Consider the following 21,705-nt stretch of genomic DNA (forward strand, 5'->3'; position numbering starts at 1 on the left):
TGCATCACCCTGTGGAGAGTCAGGATATACGTCAGCACACGAAGGACACTGAGAGCTCCTGCAGGGAAGAAAAGAAACAAAAAGTTTAGCTGTATTTAAACTCTTTGTTCTAAACCTGTGTCATCACAGAACTCTTTATCAAGCAACCCCATTCATATCCCTTGGAACCAGTGTCACGTAGAACGTGTTTTTGGAATAGCTGCATGCAAAGGAGGGTGGCATGATTAGAATTAAGCTGAAGCTTTCTGGTGGCAGTGAGAGGAAAGACTGGAGGTAATTGTCAGGCTCCAGCTAAAAGGCACCAAGGAGCGGCAGTTGGTACAAGAGGGTAGATGTAAGAGAGATGGAGATGTAAGAAAAATTGGTTAGAATCAGCAGGATTTTGTGTCTGATTAGTGAGACAGGAGAAGTGGAATTTTCTGGCTGGGGCATCGGTAAACAGTGGGGCCATTTACCAACGTAGGGACTGTAAACTTTAGGAGGAAGATGATAATCATTTTGAGTTGGACATGCCTCACGTACATCCAGGTGAAGACCCCGAGCAGGTAATTGAATACATTGTTCTGGAGCTCGGGAGCGAGTTGGAAACACACCCATATAGAGAGAGCAGTTGACACCATGGATGTAGAAGCAAAGGCCTTGACAAACTGTATTCCTAGAAGAAAAGGGCTGAGGATGAAGTCCTGCGGAGCAGCACTGTGTGGTGCTTTGTTCTTTGCATTTTTTTTTTTTAATCCCATGTAGAAAGTGAGAGATTGCAGGTAAAAATCTTGGGAAATTGAGAAATGGTATCATTGGGCCCACGTTTTGCCCGGGGAAAGTCTGCCAGAGCTGAGGTAAAGCTGTGCCCACCTGCTTTGGACAGGGCAGCACTCCATCTTCCTGAGAGACAAGTCCCTCCACCCCAGGGCAGCCCACCACTCAGTCCACACACACAGCAGCTGTGCTGACAGCCAGCTGCTCTGGCCTCATTTCCATTACCTGCTGGCCTCTTTAGGCACTTGGATTTGCACATGCTTTGCACTCTGACTGCTGGAAAAGGAACCAGCATTAAAGGATAGGAGGGGTGACCAAAGAGGTGAGAGGAAGGAAGGGAAGGAGGGAAGGACAGTTTGCAGTGCTCTCATCCCCAGGGTACCGCAGGGAACCAAGCAGCCTAACATCCATGGGACTTAAGTGTGTGTGTGGTGGTGGGGGGGGGGGGTCGGTGGGGTCAGGCAGGGCAGATAATAAACAATAAACTAGTAAGTAAAACTTAGAGTATATTTGATGCAGCTAGGTACTAAAAAGAAAGAGAAAGCAAAGGGGGATGGGGTGTTGGAGGAGAGGATGCAATTTTAAAGACAGAGAAAACCTCAACTACTTACAGTTTCCTGTGGCTGCTGTAACCAATTACCATGAACTTAGTGGCTTAAAACAACACACATTTATTATCTTACAGTTCTGAAGTTCAGAAGTCCAAAATCAGTTTTCCTGGGCCCAAATCAAGGTGTCGGCAGGGCCACATTCCCTTCAGAGGCTCTAGGGCAGAGTCCATTACCTTGCTTTTAACAACTTCTAGAGCTACAACGCCTGCATTCCTTTTCTGGTGGCCCCTTCCTCCATCTTCATAGCCAGCAACGTAGCATCTCGCTTCAGCGGTCACATTGCCGCCTTCTGTGTCAAATCTCCCTCTGCCTCTTTCTTAGAAGGACACTGTGATTACCTTTAGGGCCCACTCAGATGATCCAGGATAATCTCTCCATCTCAAGATCCTTAACACATCTGCAGAGTCCCTCTTGCCACACAAAGTAATATTGACAGGGTCCAGGGATTAGGACCGGAACAGCTTTTGGGCTCAGCTCAGCACACTCACCGGGGAAGTAACTGTTGCAAACCACGTGGCTCTCTGGGGACGTATCTGGAGTTGGAGCATGCCTGGCATGGTTTCAGAACAAGGTGTCTGGATCAGACTGAGCGAGAAGGAGATGAGGCCAGAGACACGGTGGGCATGTCAGGGTGGCCAAGGATGACCCTAAGGTTTTTGGCCTAAACAACCAAAGTTGAAGTTGTCATTAAGCTGGGATAAGGAAGAGGCTTTGAGGGGAAGACCAGGAGCTGAGTCTTAGGGACAATGTGAGACGCCTAATAGACATTCAAGTGACGATGTCGAGTAGGAAGTTGATTCTGGAGTTCAGGAGAGAAGTCTAAACAGAAAGAGTAAAGTGGGAGTCATCAACATAGAAGGTGATCAAGGCCATGAGACCAGGTGAGGTCACTCAGGGAGTGAGTGAGTGTGGTAAGAAAAGAGAAGGATCTACGGGCTGAACACTGGGACCCTCCAGCATTTAGAGTCAAGAGCATGAAAAGAAACTAGGCCAGGAGCAGGCAGTGCAGTAAGAAGAAAACCAGGGAACTGTGTCCTGGAAACCAAGGGAAGGAAGTATTTCCAGGGAGGAGGGAGTGAACGGGAGGATGCAAATGACAGGTCTGAACTGAGAACTGAGTGGTGTATTAGCACCGAGAGGAGGGCCTTAGCGACCAGGTAAGTTTGTCAGTGGAGACATGGGGCAAAGGCTCATTGGAAGATATTCCAGAGAGAATGGGAGAAGAGAAACTGGAGAGAGCAGGTGTAGTTGGCTGAAGGGAAGGGGGGAGGCGGGGGCAACAGTGGGAAAGGGAAGGGGGACAAGAGGAAGTTGTTGGTTGATGGTTGATATAATATGCGGAAGTCAACATTTTCCTACTGATGGATCAGATTTGGGGGCAGGGAGATTTTGATGACGCAGGAGAGGAAAGGAAGAACTGTTGGTAGTGATGCTTGACGTTTAGTGCACAGGGGAGAGGTTGGCCTTTGCTAAGAGTGTGGCCAGTTTATTAATAATACCAGGAGGGAAGCCAGAATAATGGTGCCAGAGCCAGATGGTGGGTAGATAAGAGCCTCGCTCTAACCCTGCGGATTTCAGGGGCTCAAGGATGGGTGGGAGAAAAGGAAATGGAGTCAGTGGATGTAGGCGAGGAGGAGAGAACCAGCCGGAGGGGTTAAGAAGTTGAGAGTTTTAAGCATGAAACTCTTAAATATGATGACAAGGATCAAGTAAGGGGGAAGAGGCTAGGACGTACAGAACAGATGGAGGTCCCAAGACAGCAAGAGGGGGTGGGATTCAGACCACAACTAAGGAGTAAGAATGATGAATTGAGTGAGGTAGCCTGAAAACTTGAAATATATATAATAAAAAGAGAAGGGGGGATGGGTGCTCCCACAGTCCTTCGTGTTGGATAGCTTCAAGTTTGGATTTTTCCTTCCCTTTGAGTCTCTTTTTTTGTCCTGGAGGGGCGTAAAGCAGGGAAAGACCTCGAAAGTAGTGCCTTGTGAAGGACAACGCCAGGGCCTTGCCTAATGCCGGTGTTCCTGCGGGAGCCGGCAAATGGCTCAGACCCGCCGGGATGCTCTTGGGAAACAATTCCACGTGGCGTTCTCAGCCGTGCCCACCAGATGGCAGCCTCGGCTCATGGTGGCGCTCACACCCGCCCACGCCCGTTTTCACTTAATTCAGTTTTTGAGATCTTGACCGTCAGTGAGTTTAACCCTTTTCCTTCCTTCCCCCTGTCCCCTCTCAGATGTGTTCATTCTAAGTTTGCAGGCCGGGGGCAGGGGGGTGGTATGCACGCACGTACCTACTGGACTCACCGGGACAGGGTCCCCTGGGCAATAGAGAGAAACATAAACCCTTTTGCGAGGCTCAGTCGGATGGCGAACAGCAGGAAGAGAAGCCGGAGAAGAGACCGTCCAAGAAATCGGAGGCGACCAGGACAGGAAGGGATACGGAGGTCAAGGGAGGGAAAGTCTCGAAAGAGGAGGGCGTGGGAAATCCGTAGAGGAGCGGACTGAGAACTGAGCCGGGGTGAGGGATTCGGCGAGAAGGTGACAGATGTGACAGTAGGTGTGACAGTAATTTATGCGGACCCGGAGGGTGGGGCCGGGGAGGGGCCGAGCAGGCGGAGCCGAGAAGGGACGGAGACGCGAGGTGATGACCAGGGTGGCCTGCAGGCCCACTGAGGGCTTCCGGAGGAAACGGCCCAAAGCCTGCTGGAAGAAAGACGAAACACCCTGAAGACAACGGGAAAATAACACGGAAAGTTCCGCGGGAGAAGGATGGGGAGATGAGGTGCGAGTAGTTAACACTGGGTCAATTTGGCCAAAGCTCCTAACCTAGGAAGAGCTAAGACCCCATCTTTTTGAGGGCTTAAACAATAGAAATTTATTTTTCCACAAATCCGGAGGCTAGAAGTCTGAGATCAAGGTGTCAGCAGGGTTGGTTTCTTCTGAGGTCTCTCTCCTTGGCTTGTAGACGGCCGTCTTCTCTCTGTGCCTTCACGTGATCTTCCTCTGTGTGCGCCTTGCGTTATATGAGATTCCACCTTGCTAGCAGGTTCGCTCTGGAGACTCTCCTTGCTGACCTGATGAAGTAAGTGGCCTTGCTGGCCCAGGAATTCCAGGTGCCGTCTAGGAACTGAGGGCAGTCTCCAGTGGACAGCCAGCAAAGAGCCAAGGCCTCAGTCCTATAGCTCTCCGCGCCGGTTCCTCACGTCCCCCGGAGTCGCCAGAATGGGTTTGCGAGTTGCTGCGTCCATGTAGGTCCCGAGGCGGCAGCGGCTGCCGGGAATCAACCCGATGAAGCCAGGAAGCGGACAGAAGTCTTTTGGGAGAGCGCGCAGCGAGGCCTCGGGTGCCCGGCCGGAGAGGCCCTCAGGCGATGCCGGAGGGAGTCCAGCGCCTGTCCCGGGTCCTCACCTGGCCTGCCGGTGGGGACGGGGACGGGGCACCCTCCCTTACACCTTCCTGTAGCCCCAGAGCGCTCATCCCAGCTCCCCGCATTTAACTATAGCTTGAGAAATAAGTGGAAGAACGATCCTACAATGCTAGAAAGACTCCGAGTCAACTTTTTGTCCATGGTGATTTCTGGCTTTTTCTGTCGTGGGGTGTTTGCTGTAGCTACTACTCTGATAGCCTCTTAAGACCAGAATGCAATGTGTGTTACTTTAAGGCTTCTTATATTCTGGTTTTCTGGTTTCACGCTACTTTTTCTTTTCGTTTCCCTAGATGCCAGTGCCCAAGTCATTCTCATACTTACTCCCAAGGTAATAATACATTTTGTGCTTAGCCACAATTTCAGTTTCCACTGTTGGCAATACATTTGGGCAAAGTGTAAAGTAAGAGAATCAAGGCATGTGATAGGAAGATTGGTGAAAATTTTCACTTGAAATTGGTAGTATGAAGTTCTAATTATACTATCTCAGCTGAATGTATGCTACTGATTATGTTTTTGGCTCAAATATATATTTAATGCTATTTACAATGTCTTTCTATTTTAAACAGAATTATTTGCCAAAGCTAAAAGTGGTGACACAAATAGGATTTTAGGGTTGTCTGAGCTCATCAAACAGAATTAATCAAGATGAAATCTCTGAAAGGTTCTAATACATCCCCAAAGAAGAGTCCGAAGAACAATGTGGTTCCCAGAAGGAAAAAACTTGCTTGGATCAATTTTTAAAATAACACTCTATTTCTTAATAATTAAAAATGACAAAAGTTTTCAGTTCCTACAAACATCTTCATTCTTACCAACTCCATTGTCCACAGAGCAGTGGGCAGCTCATTGTAGCTTCAACGTGTCCTCAGAATGTCACATGAATTATACTGACACAAAAACAGATTTCACCTCTTAGGAGAAAAGGTCAAATCTAAACAGTGGTAAGGGATGGAAGGGAGGGGCCTGCCCACACAGGATCCTAAGCAGAAACTCACAAAGAAGCCTGTTGGGATTAGGACAGATAGAGTAACTAACTGAGGGCTTTTTCCTGCCTAGAGAGTGACTCATCCTTCAGGACCAGCCAAGGGACCTCCCCCCGCAAGTCATTAACAGCCATCCACTAAGCAGAAGCGTGCCGTGCCTTCCAGGCCCTCATGGACACATGCAGAATTTTGTCTTCAGCTGATTTTCTGCAATTCTTAATTGGTTTCAACAAAGAATCAGTAATTTTCCTATTTGGGGCTATAAAATTAGTAATTTAGAGAAAGATAATCTCAGTGTTTTCTAGGATCCAATTTATGTCTTTTCCTAAATTTTAGTAACAGGAGTAATAGATTATTTCTTTAAAGCCTGTTGAGATCAAAGAAATTTGGATTATGATTAAGGATACCCTTGCCAAAGGTAGATTTTTGTCCCGTTGTGATCTGTCTTGTAAAAAAAAAAAAAAAGGTAGTAAAAATTGTTCTGTAGACTTTTTTCAATCTTATGACTGGTCAAGACTGATAAAAATAAGTAGATGAAAACAAAGATAAAACCCACTAAGTAGAGGCCTCTTATTGTTCCAATATAACAGAAAATCATTTTTGCCATAACGAAACCTGATATTTTGTAAAGAAATATCAGTTTATAAAAATTTTTAAATTTCCCAAAGAAAACTAAATAGCTTACATGTATAAGCTTGAGAAATATAAATATCTCACTGTGATAAGTACCCCCCATAGAGAAAATCTTAATTTAAACAAATTATCACAGTTGCTATAAGGAGTGTAAGCAGGACTCCAATTAATGAATTTACTAAGAGTTGTTCCCTAATAATAATTGAACTCTAGAGTCTGGAGGATTTTTTTCTAGTGGATTTTTACACATTATGTTTTCAAAAGTATATTTTAATTTCAACGGAGAAAAGATTTTAAGTAACTTTATTTTCACACACTCTGCATCAAGCTAGCGTTACATTCTCTTAAAATGCAGGTTTTAATTTTAATCTAATAGGCAACAATGAAACCTGAAAAATGTATTTTAGGTAAGGCTTCAAGGGAAACGTTTATATTCACGGCTGAAAATCCAATTCACTATCAAATGACAGTATTTTTGCTCTGTTTTTGAGGCTACTCTGATGCTAATTTTTACATTTCTAGCTCCTGGACTTTCACCTTCTGGGAAAACAACAGATTATGCCTTTGAGGTAGATTTAATCATTCTTTCTTTCTTTTATGAATGACTTGAAAGAAATACAGTCAGAGTATTTTGCTAATGCATTATTATCTCATTTGAAGTCTGTTATTAATAGATCTTCCCTAACATTATTTTATCAGCACCTATTTAGCAAAGTACTTTGTCAGGATAATGGAATATAAATCTTCTGATAACACAAGTAATGTGTAGAATACTGTTTTCTGTACAGCCATTAAAATAGAGCAAATTCCCAGTTCTACGAACTCTCCAACTTGTATGATAAATCTTCTTTAGTTTCGTAATTATAACAACCCCAAAAGAGGTGCAAGTAATCGGTTGAAGCAAGAATAACGGAACAGTTAATTCCGATGAATTTTTATCACACTGTAATTACATAATTGTTTGTATAAATCCCTGTCTCTTCCTAGTTCAGGGGTCATAAATTAAAATGTGACCAGAGGCCTGACAGTTAGTCATTCCAGGAGCAGGCTGGGGGAGGATGGTGCTGAGTTTGCTGAGAGCACAGGCCCATCTCAAGGGTGCAGCCTGCCCTCAGCCCCCTGTGATTGCAGCCACACTGGAATGCAGCCCGGTGCTGCCCGATTATTCAAGAGAGATAGAAACCCAGATGGTCACATTGCTTTTTATTTTTAATTAGATAATAAGAGTCATTATCGAAACCAAGAAAAAAAAAGAGAAGAAGAAATTTAAACATAACATCGATCAAACAAAACATGTCTTCAGGCCAAAAGCGACCCATCATGCATTGGTATAAAAGCTCTTCTCTCAGCTGTAAACTTTATGAGGCCGTGTTTCTCTTGTTCGTAGTTGTGTTACCAGAGCCTAGCACATGCCTGGAATATAGCAGACACTCAGTAGTGTTGGTTGGATGGGAGGATGGATGGATGGATGGATACACGCATGCAAGGGTGGTTGGATAGATGAATGGTTGGAGGAGTGAATGAAGGCACTAAAAATACACAAAGATAACAACGTTTACCTTGGAAAATAAGAAGATATTTGTTCATTTAAGTGTGGAGGCAAGAAGAGGCAAGCATTTCAAGTTGAGGGAACAATTGAGAGATTATGATATATTTGGGGAAAAATACATAATTCCAGTGTGACTGGAGCCAACGTTTGCTTAAAGAAGTACGATGAGTGTGAGGCCAGATGCGATGACCTAGAATGCCATGCTGGGGAATATATACTTTATTCTCTAGACAATGGGGAACCATTTCAGGGTTTTAGAAGTGAAATGACCAACTCTCTAAACACCCATCCCCTAAATCTCTTTTTATTTCCAGATGGCTGTTTCAAACATTAGATACGGAGCAGGAGTTACAAAGGAAGTGGGCATGGCAAGTATTTAAGATTTCTACAGTCTTCTACTATAAACGTTACACTGATTTGATTTTATTTAGGCTTTTTTAAAAACATTTATTTATTTATTTGGTTGCACCGGGTTACAGCATAGGGGCTCCTTAGTTGTGGCATGCAAACTCTTAGTTGCAGCACGCATGTGGGATCTAGTTCCCTGACCAGGGATCAAACCCAGGCCCCCTGCATTGGGAGTGCGGAGCCTTATCCACTGCACCACCAGGGAAGTCCCTGTATATTTTAAAACAAGTACAAATTGACAGCAGTTGAGTCTTTTGTTTTGGACTCAATGTTAAGTTTGCCAGAAGTATCTAGTGTAATCAAACCTAACTTATACATTATTTTTGTTATTGTAGGACCTACAAAACATGGGTGCTAAAAATGTTTGTTTGATGACAGACAAGAACCTCTCCCAACTCCCTCCTGTACAGACAGTGATGGATTCCTTGGTGAAGAATGGCATAAACTTTAAGGTTTATGATAATGTGAGGGTGGAACCAACCGATAGAAGGTATTCTTTGATTGTCCTTAAATTTACTTTAAGCAGAAGTCAGCACATACCAATGTTGATTGAAACTTGCCCCAGGCCTTATTTAATGGCTCGGCAATTTATTTCTGAAAAACCCGACATATGGCCTTTATTTTCCCTTCTCCAAGCTTCATGGAAGCTATTGAATTTGCCAGAAGGGGAGCTTTTGATGCCTACGTGGCCATGGGTGGCGGCTCCACCATAGACACCTGCAAAGCCGCTAATCTGTATGCATCCAGCCCTGACTCTGATTTCCTGGACTACGTCAATGCTCCCATTGGGAAGGGAAAGCCTGTGACTGTGCCTCTTAAGCCTCTGATTGCAGGTAAAGACTGTTTGTCTCTTTTATTTTGCAACTGGCAAAAGGCCTCAGGAAAGACACAAGCCAGTAATTTTTGGGTGTATGTTTTCCAAAGTTTCCTGATTTCTTCATTTCCATATAGTACCTTGTTTGGAGATTGAAACAGAGAGCCATTCATTCATGTTTAAAATTCTGATTTTCATTATTGCACAGACAGAGAAAATTTGGGTCACTAGTAGGAAAGTTTGCAGAGTTAAGCTATGAAGTCACTATGTGGAAGAGAAGGGAAGGTCATCGTCTTTAGATTATTAGATCCTCCTGTGGGCAGGTTTATCTTCTGAGCCCCTCTCGGTTTTGTCCCACTTTGCCAGCCACTGTGAAGTTTAAGGGGAACGTTCCCTTTTATTTTTCTGATGTTGACTCAACCCTTTCTTCCACCTAATGGCTCCTCAGCTGACCTGGGGCTTTGTCTCTGCCCTGGGACATGTGGCCAGCGTGGCCTCGTCACTCTGGGCGACACCTGCTCTGTGGCTGCCAGGGCACAGACACGCACATCCAAATTAGAATCGCTTGTCTGTTCCACACAGACCTTGGGACGTTTCTGTCTTGTCTTCCCTCCCATTTTATGGCTGTCAGCATATCACTGTCTAAAGTCTTACATCTAAAATGTACTAGCTGGACAATATCAGGGTTTTTTTTAATTTAATTAATTTATTTTTATACTGCAGGTTCTTATTAGTTATCTATTTTATACATATTAATGTATACATGTCAATCCCAATCTCCCAATTCATCCCACCACACCCACCCCCAGGAAAATATCAGTGTAAAGTCTTGTCCTCTCTCTCCTCCCGCTCTCCTACTCCCACTGTGAACGGGCCCTGTGATGGGGCAGGAGTGAGCTGACAGCGGATGAACTGCTTTGACGTGAATGAGTGATCAGCAGGGGGCAGCATAATTGATGTCTGGCAAATGGAACCCTCTGGTGAAACTGTGTCAGCATCACACAGAGGGGTGATTAGTGAAGTTTAGAAACTTGACAGAACTACAAAACCGCAGAGTCCAGCAAAGGCAGAGTGTTACTGTTCTTGCTGCCAAGAGGGAATAAAGATGTCTTTTAGAGACGGCAAATACGGGTTTTCTTCCCAGAGATGCCGAGAGGCCTGCTTTTGAATTCCCAACTGCAGCTGCTTAAGCTCTGACGCTAGAGGAGCCCGAGGCTCCCAGAACTCCTCCCTGTTAATACAGAAACAGACATCACACATACACGTTAAACACACATGCGTGTTATACAGACATGGACATCATGCATACATATTAGGCATACATACATGTTAGTGTCAATACGGACATCAAACATACGTGCTAACACAGATACAGGCATCATGCATACATATGAACTGCACGTACGTTAGGTTTACATGCATGTTAATGCAGACATAGACACCATACATGCCAAACATGCATGTGTATTGATGCAGACACTGCCATCACACACATATGTTAAACACGGATGCTGGCATGTTAATGCCAACACAGGCATCAGACCTGTTACTCACATGTTAATGTAGACACAGTCATACACATTAAGCATACATGCATGTTAATACAAATACAGACATCAGGTGAGCAAACAAGGGCAGCAAAGCTTTCTCCTCTAACCTTGCTCCTTATTTCCTAAGACTTAATTATCTCCACTGACCTTTATTTAGATGCTTTATTAAAACTGACATTTTTTTTGTTCAAGTCCCAACTACCTCAGGAACTGGGAGCGAAACTACTGGAGTTGCCATTTTTGACTATGAACGCTTGAAAGTAAAGACTGGTAAGAACTTTTGCCCATAAAAAATTTTTTTTAATTCTCTCTCTTACCTTTCAACCAACTCCACCCCCTTTTCTTTAACCCTAATATTTAAAATTCAAGGAGTTACAGAGTTAAGGAAAGGGTATGTACATAGACACATTTTCTTTCTTTTCCCACATACATATAAAAAATATGAAGCAGTCTAATAAACACGTTTTTGAGAATTACCTACAAAAGCTTATTGAAATGCCATGAATCTTAATTGGCCATTTTTCTGCCCAAGTTAGTGACTATAGATCAGTGATAAGTGGTTATTCCCTTTCTCAGACATCTTTTTTACATTCTAACTCAATTTCATTGAGGTGTAATTTTTATATAATAAAATGTATACATTTTAAGAGTCTAGTTTGATGAGTTTTGACAAATATATACCACAAGTACCCACCACCCCAGTCAAGATACAAAACATTCCCACTTCTCCAGAAAGTTCCCTCATGCTCCTTCCCAGTCAATCCCTCCAGCCCCATTCCCAAGTAACCACCATTCTGCTTTCTACCTTCTTTGTCATCTTTATCCTGTCTTCTTCTCTGACTCTCAGCTAATGTAGGGGAAATGTCCCTCACCTTGAGTCTGGTTCAATATCCTTCTTCCAGGCCTTCGTAGTGGAATAGATTGGCATTGAACTGCACATATATGGTAACTTCTCTTTTTAAATTACATTATCCTTTGACATTGTTAAAGATAATAATAACAGAAACCAACACTTAAATACTACCTTAAATTTTTTTAAAGACTTTCCCGTCGTATTATCTACTGTGATCCTTACAACAGCTCCGGGAGGGATGGAAGCCCTGTGTTATTAGAGTCTAATCTTACAGAGAACTCAGAAAGGCCCAGACACGTACCAAAGACGTGCAGCAAATCACAGAGCAAGGACCCAAACCAGTGGTTTGCTAGTAAACCAGCTCTCCAGAGTTTAATGAGTAAATAAGCCCTGAGAGCTTATTTACTTCCCTGGAGCTGGGAAGACATGGGTATAGTGGCTCGTGTAAACTGCAAGGGGCTTCGGCCGCTGAAAAACCTGGTTTCTGACCCCAAATCTCTTCCCGCTAATCCTTGCTGCCTCCCTATATGAGAATGAATCTTATCTCATATTTTAATTTTTTTTAAAGGCTAATGAGATCTGGAGACTTATGGTATATTTTTTTTAATTAATTAATTTATTTATTTATATTTGGCTGTGTTGGGTCTTCGTTTCTGTGTGAGGGCTTTCTCTAGTTGCGGCAAGCAGGGGCCACTCTTCATCACAGTGCGCAGGCCTCTCACTATCGCGGCCTCTCTTGTTGCGGAGCACAGGCTCCAGACGCGCAGGCTCAGTAGTTGTGGCTCACGGGCCCAGCTGCTTCGCGGCATGTGGGATCCTCCCAGATCAGGGCTCGAACCCGTGTCCCCTGCGTTAGCAGGCAGATTCTCAACCACTGCGCCACCAGGGAAGCCCTCATGTTTTATGTTTTTTAGGATAATTTGTTACCCTAAAGTTATTTAAATTTTTAAAAATTGTGTACGTACCTATAGCCTCTGTTGAAAATCCCTGCCTTAGGTATTGCTTCGCGAGCCATCAAACCTACACTGGGCCTGATCGATCCTCTGCACACCCTGTACATGCCTGAGCGGGTGATCGCCAACAGTGGCTTCGATGTGCTTTGGTAGGTACCCATGCCACCTGCAGGGGCTCTGCCGGTACTCGGTTGACAGACAGTATTTTACTGCTGAAAGCCCTTGTTAAGCACTCACTGATTGTGTGCCACAACAGCGCTGGCTTTGGCTGTCATTATCCCCTTTCCCGAGTGACAAAGCTAAGCTGTAAAGATGAGGTGAGGTCCTAGGTGAGCCACAAACCTGCTGTTTGGGATGGACCGGCCCAGCCACAGCTGCAGCCACGGGGGCACAGGGAGGGGAGCAGCGGCAGCTGGCAGGCAGCATCTCAGACCCACAGCACTGCCTCTGCTGCACTAACCAGGGGATGCCAGGGCTGCAGCCTCAGGCACACAGCAGGGGCGGCAGCGCCCACCGCCGGAGCTGGAAGGGCTCGCTGTTGGCACTTCACACGCATCATCACTTCACCACGGCTCTGTGCCACACAGAAAAGAAAACTGGGCTGGAGGTGTTGAGCAGCTTGCCCAGGGTCACACCATGTGCTCCCTGGGCTTCATCTGCCATGTGCTGACGGCTCCCTCATCAGTGTTTCTGCCACAGGCCTCGCTCCCGAGTTCTGGGCCCTGCATTCCAGCGGCATCACGGGGACTCACGGGTGCTCCACATTCACCTGGTCCAAAATACCCTATTCCACCCATTTGCACATGCACGTTTCTTCTCGTTTTAACATCTCTGAAATCAAGGCATATCTGTATATCTGTGGCATGGCAGTATGGTTTTCTTCCTCAGTGGTACTTTTTTTTTTTAATGGTGCATCTTATAAAGCATGGCATCTTGAAGTTGATGAAATCTTACAATTCTCTCAATCCCCCCACCCCTCACAGCTTCCCCTCCTGGGTCCCTGACCTTAGCGAGCAGCAGGACCCAGTATGGACTTCTCCCTCGCCACGTGCCCACACCGAGCCACAGAGCCCCTCTCTTGTCCAACTCAATCTCTCCCATCTGCTCCCGCCTCAGCTCAGGCCTGCCCCAGCTCTTGCCTGGACAGTATCCAATCTCCTTATCAGTCTCCCTGCTTCCATCCCACAGTCCTTCTGTCTGTCCTCCATACTGGCCTCAACAAGCTTCCAGAATGCAATGTGACCACCGTGCATACACACGGGCATTTATACACACACACACACACACACCCCTCTACCTTACAAGTCTGTCATTGCCTTTCCACACCTACTGTCTGAAAGCCAAAGTCCCTGGAATGTCCCCAGTGCTGAGCACTTTATCTGCTTGGAGAACTCTTCTTTCACTTTCCACTGGAGCATTCTGTCATTGATGGAGCCTTTGCTGACCCTCCCCTCCCCTCCCCTCTCCTTAAGAACCACTCTGTCCTTTGCTCTTACCCACTGGGGGCCTGTGCATTGCTTCGGAGACACCGCTCTTCACACCCCAGTCTCCCTCACTGCACCGCGGGCTTGGCAAGGACAGGACCATCTCATGCGCTTCTCCATCCCTACTCCTTGGCACAGGGACCGTCACGTCATTGGTACTCAATTAACAACTGTCGAGTGAAGTTCACACAAGCAGGAGGCAGCAGAGTTAGGATTCACATCCAGGTCTACCCAAGTCCATGGTCTGCTTTTCTTACTGCATTACACTGCCCGCCAAGAGACTGGAGAAAACTGTGTCCAACTCCATCCTGGTCAATGTTGTCAGTACTCTGAAGAGTTGTCCTCTAATAACTTGGAAATAAGATTACACTCCCTAGCTGTGAACTGCATAATAAACATATAACAGACTAAAGCAGTCATGTTTAAATGAATGACTCACAGACCCAAAGACTTTGCTGTCAGTAAAAGCGGGGAGTGGGCTCAGAAGAAAGGAGAGTGATGGCAGTGGCCCTTCCAAGGACTGACCACGGGAGAGCGCACGTGGCCCGAGGAGTCTGCCCCTGAGGCCCAGCAGCCTGTTCTGAAGATGGACACACCCTTGTATTCAACCTTAGAGGCAGTTCCCCTCGTTAGGGCTCCATGGGCTTTCTGACCAGAATTGGGCATCCACAGACTTGCCAATAGGGAGAATGGATACCTAGAAGACTCAGGTGTCTGTCCCCCTCAGCAGTTATATTTCTTGTTATAAATCAATAATCAGACTTCCAGGTTTTACACATAGTTTCTGTGAGCTCAGCTCAGTGAATCTGCCCTTAAAGACAGATCTGATCTTGTGCCCAGAATCAAGATGCACAGCAGGGCAGAGGTTTACCTCTGCACCTTGGTGGACTCATCAGCACCCCGTCCACCCCACGTGGACACCTCCTTCTTGCCTTGCCCAGATTTTCTGTTTAGAACCACAAACCCATAGCTTTTGTCCACCAACTAATTCTTTTTGAAGTTCTAATACTTTTTCAAAAGATGTTATCTGCTTCACACATGTAGAAGTAAATTCTCCATTCTAAGACTGAAAACTATAACTCATGCACAAAGTAGTTCATGTTATACTGTGTTCCCAACAAATCGTTGATCTAGCTGATTGTGTTTATTCTCATCTTCTGCAGTCGATTAGCTAGAATTCATGGCAGGCCAGTAGGTAAAGGAAGCTCTGATGCTTTATTCTTAAAACAGCCAACCCTGAATTTAGAGCATGTAAGAAGAAAGAATTAGATTTTTTGTTCAGGCCAAGAATTAATAATAATGGTGAATGATAAGTTTTACAAAGTGCTGGTACTTTACATATGTGAACTTAATTTTCACAGCAGCACCATGAAGAAAGACATACAATGATTTATCCTCATCTTAGGATCACAGAGAGGATGGTGACTCCCCTCAGGCCCACAGTGGGAAAGTCTGGTGCCAGAATTTACATCAGGGGGGCCGACCCACTGCACTGCACTCTCACAGGAGGCTAGTGTAACTATGACCCTTCTTGGATGGGTAATATGGTGTCTGATCAATGCAAGGTATAAAATGGTAAATATACTTTAGAAGGAAGTCATTTTTCAGATTCAGTGCTCTTCTTGATGACTTAAATGTTTAAAAATTCAACATCATAAAGATATACTGGCACTAGAAAGGAACCATATGTAATCTTATACATACTGGTCAAAACCACTGTAGTGCTGTTAATGTCAACTTCCCTGTGTTAATTGCTATAATAAGCAATGACTGTCGTGGACAAGAGGCTGATTAGTGACATGAGTTGTGCTTATCAGCACTACAGAGCATATCCACAGGGCAGTGAGTCCCGAGCATTCTGAGACGGTTTGGGATCTGAATGGAGGAAAGGAGGAAAAGGATGCTTTCAACTGTGTGTTTTAAATATTCCTTGTTAGTCACGCCCTGGAGTCCTACACTGCCCTCCCGTACCACATGCGGAGCCCCTGCCCTGCAAATCCCATCACTCGGCCAGCCTACCAGGGCAGCAACCCCATCAGTGACATTTGGGCAGTCCACGCGCTGAGGATTGTTGCTAAGTACCTGAAGAGGTATGTCGCCCGGAGGGGACGGAAACGGAACAGAAAAGCCGCTTTCCACCTTCCCGTGAAATGTGGCGCACCAGATCCTGAAATGTCCTGAGCAAGCCCGCTCACCAAAACAATCAGTCACTGTACGTACAGAAGCACCAGAGACCAGCAACCTCTGGAGGGAGCCCCATGAGGACAGATGAAAACTGGATCCTTTGATCTGAAAAGGCAAAGATCATGAGGGGACAACATAGGAGCCCCTAATTTATGAAGGACGCAGGTAGAAGGTTTATCAAAGCCTCAAAACCAAACCGGGGGGAAGGGAGATGTCCTTTGAGGTCTGGCTACCAAGGGCAGAAATGAGAACCACAGATGAGACAGGTGTTGGCCCTGCCCCACCAGGCCCTGTCCAGAGGCACACGGGGTGGACCCATGAGCAAACGCACATGAACTCAATTTAAGAAATAAATGTGTAGAGATGTCTGTCCTGGGAGATATGAAAGCCCTCCTGAAAAGATTCCTAAAAGGTTTGGAAAGATTTGTGCATGAAATAGCCATAATAGACCCTTGAGAGAGAGCACAGATATACTTAGAGATGAAAACTGATCCCTGAGACATTAAGACTCGTGCAAAGTCGAACTCCCCTTTGTATTTATACACAGCGGAGGGCAAGAACGGGCAGGTTAGGACTAGATGTGAGCGCGGTGCCTCCTCGGCCTGGAGGGGGAGGGGCCTAGGACAGCATTTTGTAGTAGAGGCAGGGGAGGGACACAGAACTGTCTCCAGCTCGGAGCCCAGCAGGGAGGATTTGTCTGGGTAGAAGCAGATGCAGATGATGGCCAGCCAGGTGTCTGACGGGCACACAAGGCTTGGCATGGCCGCTGTGGGAGGTGAGGGGGCGAAATGCACAGAAGAGAGGCTGAAGCTCCCTCACCTGCTGTCTCACCTTGTTATCTGGGAATAAGGAACGAACACTGGGTTTCGGAAAGAGACACACGTGCCTAACTATTCCAGATGAAAGGAGGAAAAGGGCTGTGGCACTTTTATTTCATAGCAAGAGCCCTTACTCCAGGCAGGATCACAAAAAACCATGCAGGAAGGGGTGCCCTTGGCTGTCTTAGGGTTCCTCCCTGGGGCAGGGTTTCCAAGCCCTGGAGCAGGAAGGCTGAGCTGCATCTGAAAGGGGCCTTTGAGAATTTGCTTTTCCAAAGTGGCACTGAGGAGGGATGGAGCAAGTGAAGGCTTGTCCTACAACAACATCCCACGTCCACAGTAATAAGTATTAAAATAACATGTGCAATTTCCACAGATACCAAAAGAGGTCTCCAGTGGGTCCGATTTGGGGTGGTATCACAGAGAGAAAGATGTCTGGGCGGCTCATTTGGCCAGTAAGTAGCCCCAGGCGACAGGGACTCACTTCAGCAAACCAGCCTGGGCCCTGGGCCTTCTGAGTATGTGTTTACTCTGAGTCCACTCACAGCCGCGATCAAGGTCATTGACAAGTGAAGAAGAAGAATGAGTCTCAGGGCGCTTTTCTTGAGCAGCTTTCATAGTCCAAGGGTCAGTGCTTTCTTCCCCTGGCACTTTTATCCCATGAGCAGCCTGACAGCATATTTATTATGCCTTTGCTCAAACTGTTGATGAGAAAATATGTTTCCCTTTGGTTTTCGTCTAGAAGACAAGGTGTCCTTTGAATAACTTGCCTAATTTTTCTTCCTATCGGGTAGCATTTCTTTTTTTTTCCAGATCTTTCCCTAAGGCGGCTCTTTATTCACTAGGAAATGCCAATGTAGATGTGTTATTGTTAGGTATTGATGTCATCCACAGGGCTGTCAGAAATCCTGACGATCTTGAAGCAAGGTCTAATATGCACTTGGCAAGTGCTTTTGCTGGCATTGGCTTTGGAAATGCTGGTGTTCATCTGTGGTGAGCAAATTTGAGATTTTATTTCTTCACCTAAAGCTATTGCCCTTAAATTTTTTAAATGTTTATAATTTAGGACATGTGGTCAGATTTTAAATATGTTATAGAAAGAAGATATTTAACTTTGTGTCCCATAATATTTTCTTAATTCAAATGCAGTTTATCGGGTCATAGATTTTTTTTCTTTTTGGTAACAGCTTTTTTGAGCTATTAATTATTCACATACTATGTAATTCACCCATTTAAAACTTTCAGTGGTTTTTAGTCTATTCACAAAGTTGTGCTACCATTACCACAATAAATTTAGAACATTTTATCACCTTGAAAAGAAATCCTGTACCCCTTAGCTGTCGCCCACCAATCCTCCTATACCCCCAGGTCTTAAACAACTACTAATCTACTTTCTGTCTCTATGGATTTGCAAATTCCAGACATTTCATATAAATGGAATCATATAATATGTGATCTTTTGTGCCTGGCTTCTTTCACTTAGCATCATGTTTCCATGGTTCATCCCATGCACATATTAGTACTTCTTTCCTTTTTACTGCCAAGCAATTTTCCATTGCACCGATATACCGCATTTTATTTATTCATTCATCACATGATGGACATTTGTGTTGTGTCCACTTTTTTGGCTACTATGAATATTGCTGCTTGAATAGTCATGTACAAGTTTACCTGGTGGACATATGTTTTTATTTCTCTTGAGTATATACCTAGGAGTGGAATTGCTGGGTCATATGGTAACTCTGTTTAAATTCTGAGGCACTGCCAGGCTGTTTTCCACAGTGGCTGCACCATTTTACATTCCCACCAACAGTGGATGAGGGTTCTGATTTGTCCACATCTTCATCATGTGTCATGGGTTTTTAAAACGTCAAACACAGGATTTTTTTTCTCCTAATCTCTCTCAAAAAGAAGGGGATTAGAATATTTGTCAATAGCCAGAATTAGTCTTTTGATCAGAACTTTATTGGTATGTTGCCTTAAACTTGAAAACCAGTGAACACGGAGAATTAAGAATTGGCCTTTGCTAGGGGAGCGCAATGAAATGTTCACCCTCAAACTCTGCTGCTGAGGGGAGCATAGATGGGTACCACCTTTCTAAGAAGCAGCTGAACAAAATCTGCCCAGAGCTTGGAAAATGTTTATACCCTTTGCCCCACTGATGTTACTTGTAGAAATGTAGCCTAAAGAAATAATCATGGTATGGTCAAAGAATATCCTTATAAGGATATTCACCTAAAAGTTATTTATAACTGAAACTTTTAGGAACAACCTAAATTCCCAACAGTTTGGGAATGGTTAACTGAAGTTTAGTACTCAAAGAATAAAATAGCTATTAAAATAATAATTTAGAAGAATAGAAAATGATATGGGAAAATGTTTATAAAGAATATTAAGTAACAAAAGCAACGTCAAAAACAGTGCACAATACGATCATAAACATATGCGTAAGAAGACTAGAAGGAAATATTCTATAATGGCTATCTTGAGGAAATAGGATTATGGATCATTTTTCTTTTTTACAAAGAATATATATAACTGTTAAAATAAAAGAAATCAAACTAAAATATTGGCTATTGTTAAAAAGGTACTTTGAAAGCTACATGAACCCTTTCACATCACGGAAGCATGCTAAGCGATATTTTTCTGAATACTATGAAGCCCGAAAACAGTAAAGCACGTCCCTAAGTATCCAACAACTCAGAGAACCGATAGCTTCTGATCTGCCTCATGAGAGATGACAGGCATGGGGCACCATTTTTTGGATAATCATACAATTCACCAAAATACTTCATCTGTCTATGAAATGTAAATCTTTTAGCAAATAAAAACAAAGTCATCCAATAACCCACATTAATAGACTTACAGACCATTTTACTATTGTAAAACATTTCATTTTCAATATATTAACTGTAAATATATTAACTTGTCACAACATGTATCTTCTGGGTCATCTAGTAAATTATCATATTGTCCTATTTGTTCACTAACAATTCGAGAGGATAAAGAGTTTTCCCATTAAAACCAACCAAAAAATCCCCACAAATAAAAACGAAAATGCCTTTTCTGGATAGCCTTTCAGGCTGAAACAATCACGTATGATTCAACTCCCATTAGTACGTAGCATTTAAAAGAAGGTATCAATCATTGGCAAGACAGATCACTGGCAGAACAAGCTTGCATGTCTAGTGCAGTACATCTTGGCTCATAAAATTCCCACCCACATCTTCAGTTTGTGAAGGAACACACTGCCAAGGCAGTGCAGAGCAAGCTAGAAAATGCATACCCTGAAGATATTAAAGAAACTTCAAAGTGAATTCTTGATTTCTTCAAGATCATAAGCTTAACCAATGTGCTTGGCCAGCAACTTAAGCATCAATACTTTTTAACGGCATACAATTCTGTGAGCATTTGAATTTTAACATTTCAGAAGTTTTGTGAATGAAAGCACCAAATATCAACTGCATAATAATGTATCCCCATAGGAATCAAAGAAAACAGAATGTCTAACTTTGTGGGTTAATAATATTGTCAAGAGACTGTGAAGGGCTCTCCCATAGAGTATTGTTAACTTGAATTTCTGATATCTGTATGTCAACATATGGACTTTCTTTCTTTTCTAGCCATGGAATGTCTTACCCAATTTCAGGCTTAGTGAAGACATATAAAGCAAAGGATTATAATGTGGATCACCCACTGGTGGTAAAATCATAATCAATCCTTTAATTTCGTCTTAGACTCCTCTCAATTGCCATAAACGTATTTGTCCATTCTTGATTGCTTGGAGTACAAGGTAAAGTAATTTAATATCTAGAATACGCATGTTGAAGACTGGCTCTGCCACGTCGGTCACCATGTTTCCTTTCTCCCCAGCCCCATGGCCTTTCTGTGGTACTCACCTCCCCAGCAGTGTTCACTTTCACGGCACAGATGTCTCCCGAGCACCACCTGGAGATGGCAGAAATATTGGGTATGAACCGTGAATCATAAATCTGTGACCCACATATGTGGAGCATTTCCTAGGATGCTTCTGAAGATAAACCGTAAAGAATAATACCAAAAAATACTGCTTGGGATAATTTAATAATAAAATGTCAGGGACCTGCTCAAATTCCTATCTAGCACTAAAATTCTGTAATTTTGTGTTTCTAAGAGTCTATCAGCAATGAAATGGAACAAAGTACTGCTTACATTAAGTTTACCGTAATAATATTTCCACTGTTTTCGTCCCCCAGGAAAGTGAAACTGTTTATATACTCTTCATGTTATATATGGTTTTTGTTTTGTTTAATAGGAACTAAAAATGAATCTAAATCAGGAAGTAACAGTAAGTTCCCAGTTATAGAGAACCTAAACAACTAGAAACTTTATAAAAAGTTCCCCAAAGGAGAATTTGTTTGCTTTTTTTTAGGATAGATAATGTCTATAATAATATACTCACAGTGCCTTTTAAATCTTACAAGAAATACAGTTACATTTAGGGTCGCTTTAGTGTTAAGTAAAATATTGGTATTTTTCTAATACAAGAATTCTTTTAAGGAAACTTAAGTATTCAATTAACTTTTAAAACATCTCTTCCCCTACTTGTTTTAGAAAGGGAAAAGCTAAAAAGAAAACTGCATTATGCTCCTCTAGCTCGAGCCGTTGGAGAGAGTAGTTCCAAGAAGGTAGGAATGACACAGA

At 43.8% G+C, this 21,705-nt stretch overlaps 1 protein-coding gene across 11 annotated transcripts in view; it reads left to right on the forward strand.

The window, feature by feature from the left end:
* ADHFE1 (alcohol dehydrogenase iron containing 1) overlaps positions 1–21,705 on the forward strand; it is a 33,430-nt gene that overhangs the window by 1,366 nt on the left and 10,359 nt on the right. For 3 of the 11 annotated variants that reach the window (XR_009559502.1, XR_009559504.1, XM_060287183.1), the window contains exons 2-13: positions 5,084–5,121; positions 6,932–6,978; positions 8,273–8,326; positions 8,702–8,856; positions 9,003–9,199; positions 10,923–11,000; positions 12,580–12,685; positions 15,958–16,110; positions 17,917–18,015; positions 20,646–20,724; positions 20,896–20,992; positions 21,616–21,689. Coding sequence is in view for 4 of the 11 variants with exons in the window: in XM_060287183.1 (XP_060143166.1) it covers positions 5,084–5,121; positions 6,932–6,978; positions 8,273–8,326; positions 8,702–8,856; positions 9,003–9,199; positions 10,923–11,000; positions 12,580–12,685; positions 15,958–16,110; positions 17,917–18,015; positions 20,646–20,724; positions 20,896–20,992; positions 21,616–21,689 (1,177 nt within the window). In the remaining 7 variants the exon portion in view is untranslated. Of the gene's footprint in view, positions 1–2,470; positions 2,525–2,573; positions 2,610–5,083; positions 5,122–6,931; positions 6,979–8,272; positions 8,327–8,701; positions 8,857–9,002; positions 9,200–10,922; positions 11,001–12,579; positions 12,686–15,957; positions 16,111–17,916; positions 18,016–20,645; positions 20,725–20,895; positions 20,993–21,615; positions 21,690–21,705 lie in introns of those variants that run through there. The other 8 variants (XM_030859644.2, XM_060287182.1, XM_060287184.1 and 5 more) reach the window with 6 other exon arrangements.

The sequence above is a fragment of the Globicephala melas genome, chromosome 17 (genome assembly GCF_963455315.2).
Source record: "Globicephala melas chromosome 17, mGloMel1.2, whole genome shotgun sequence".
Classification (NCBI taxonomy): Eukaryota; Metazoa; Chordata; class Mammalia; order Artiodactyla; family Delphinidae; genus Globicephala; species Globicephala melas.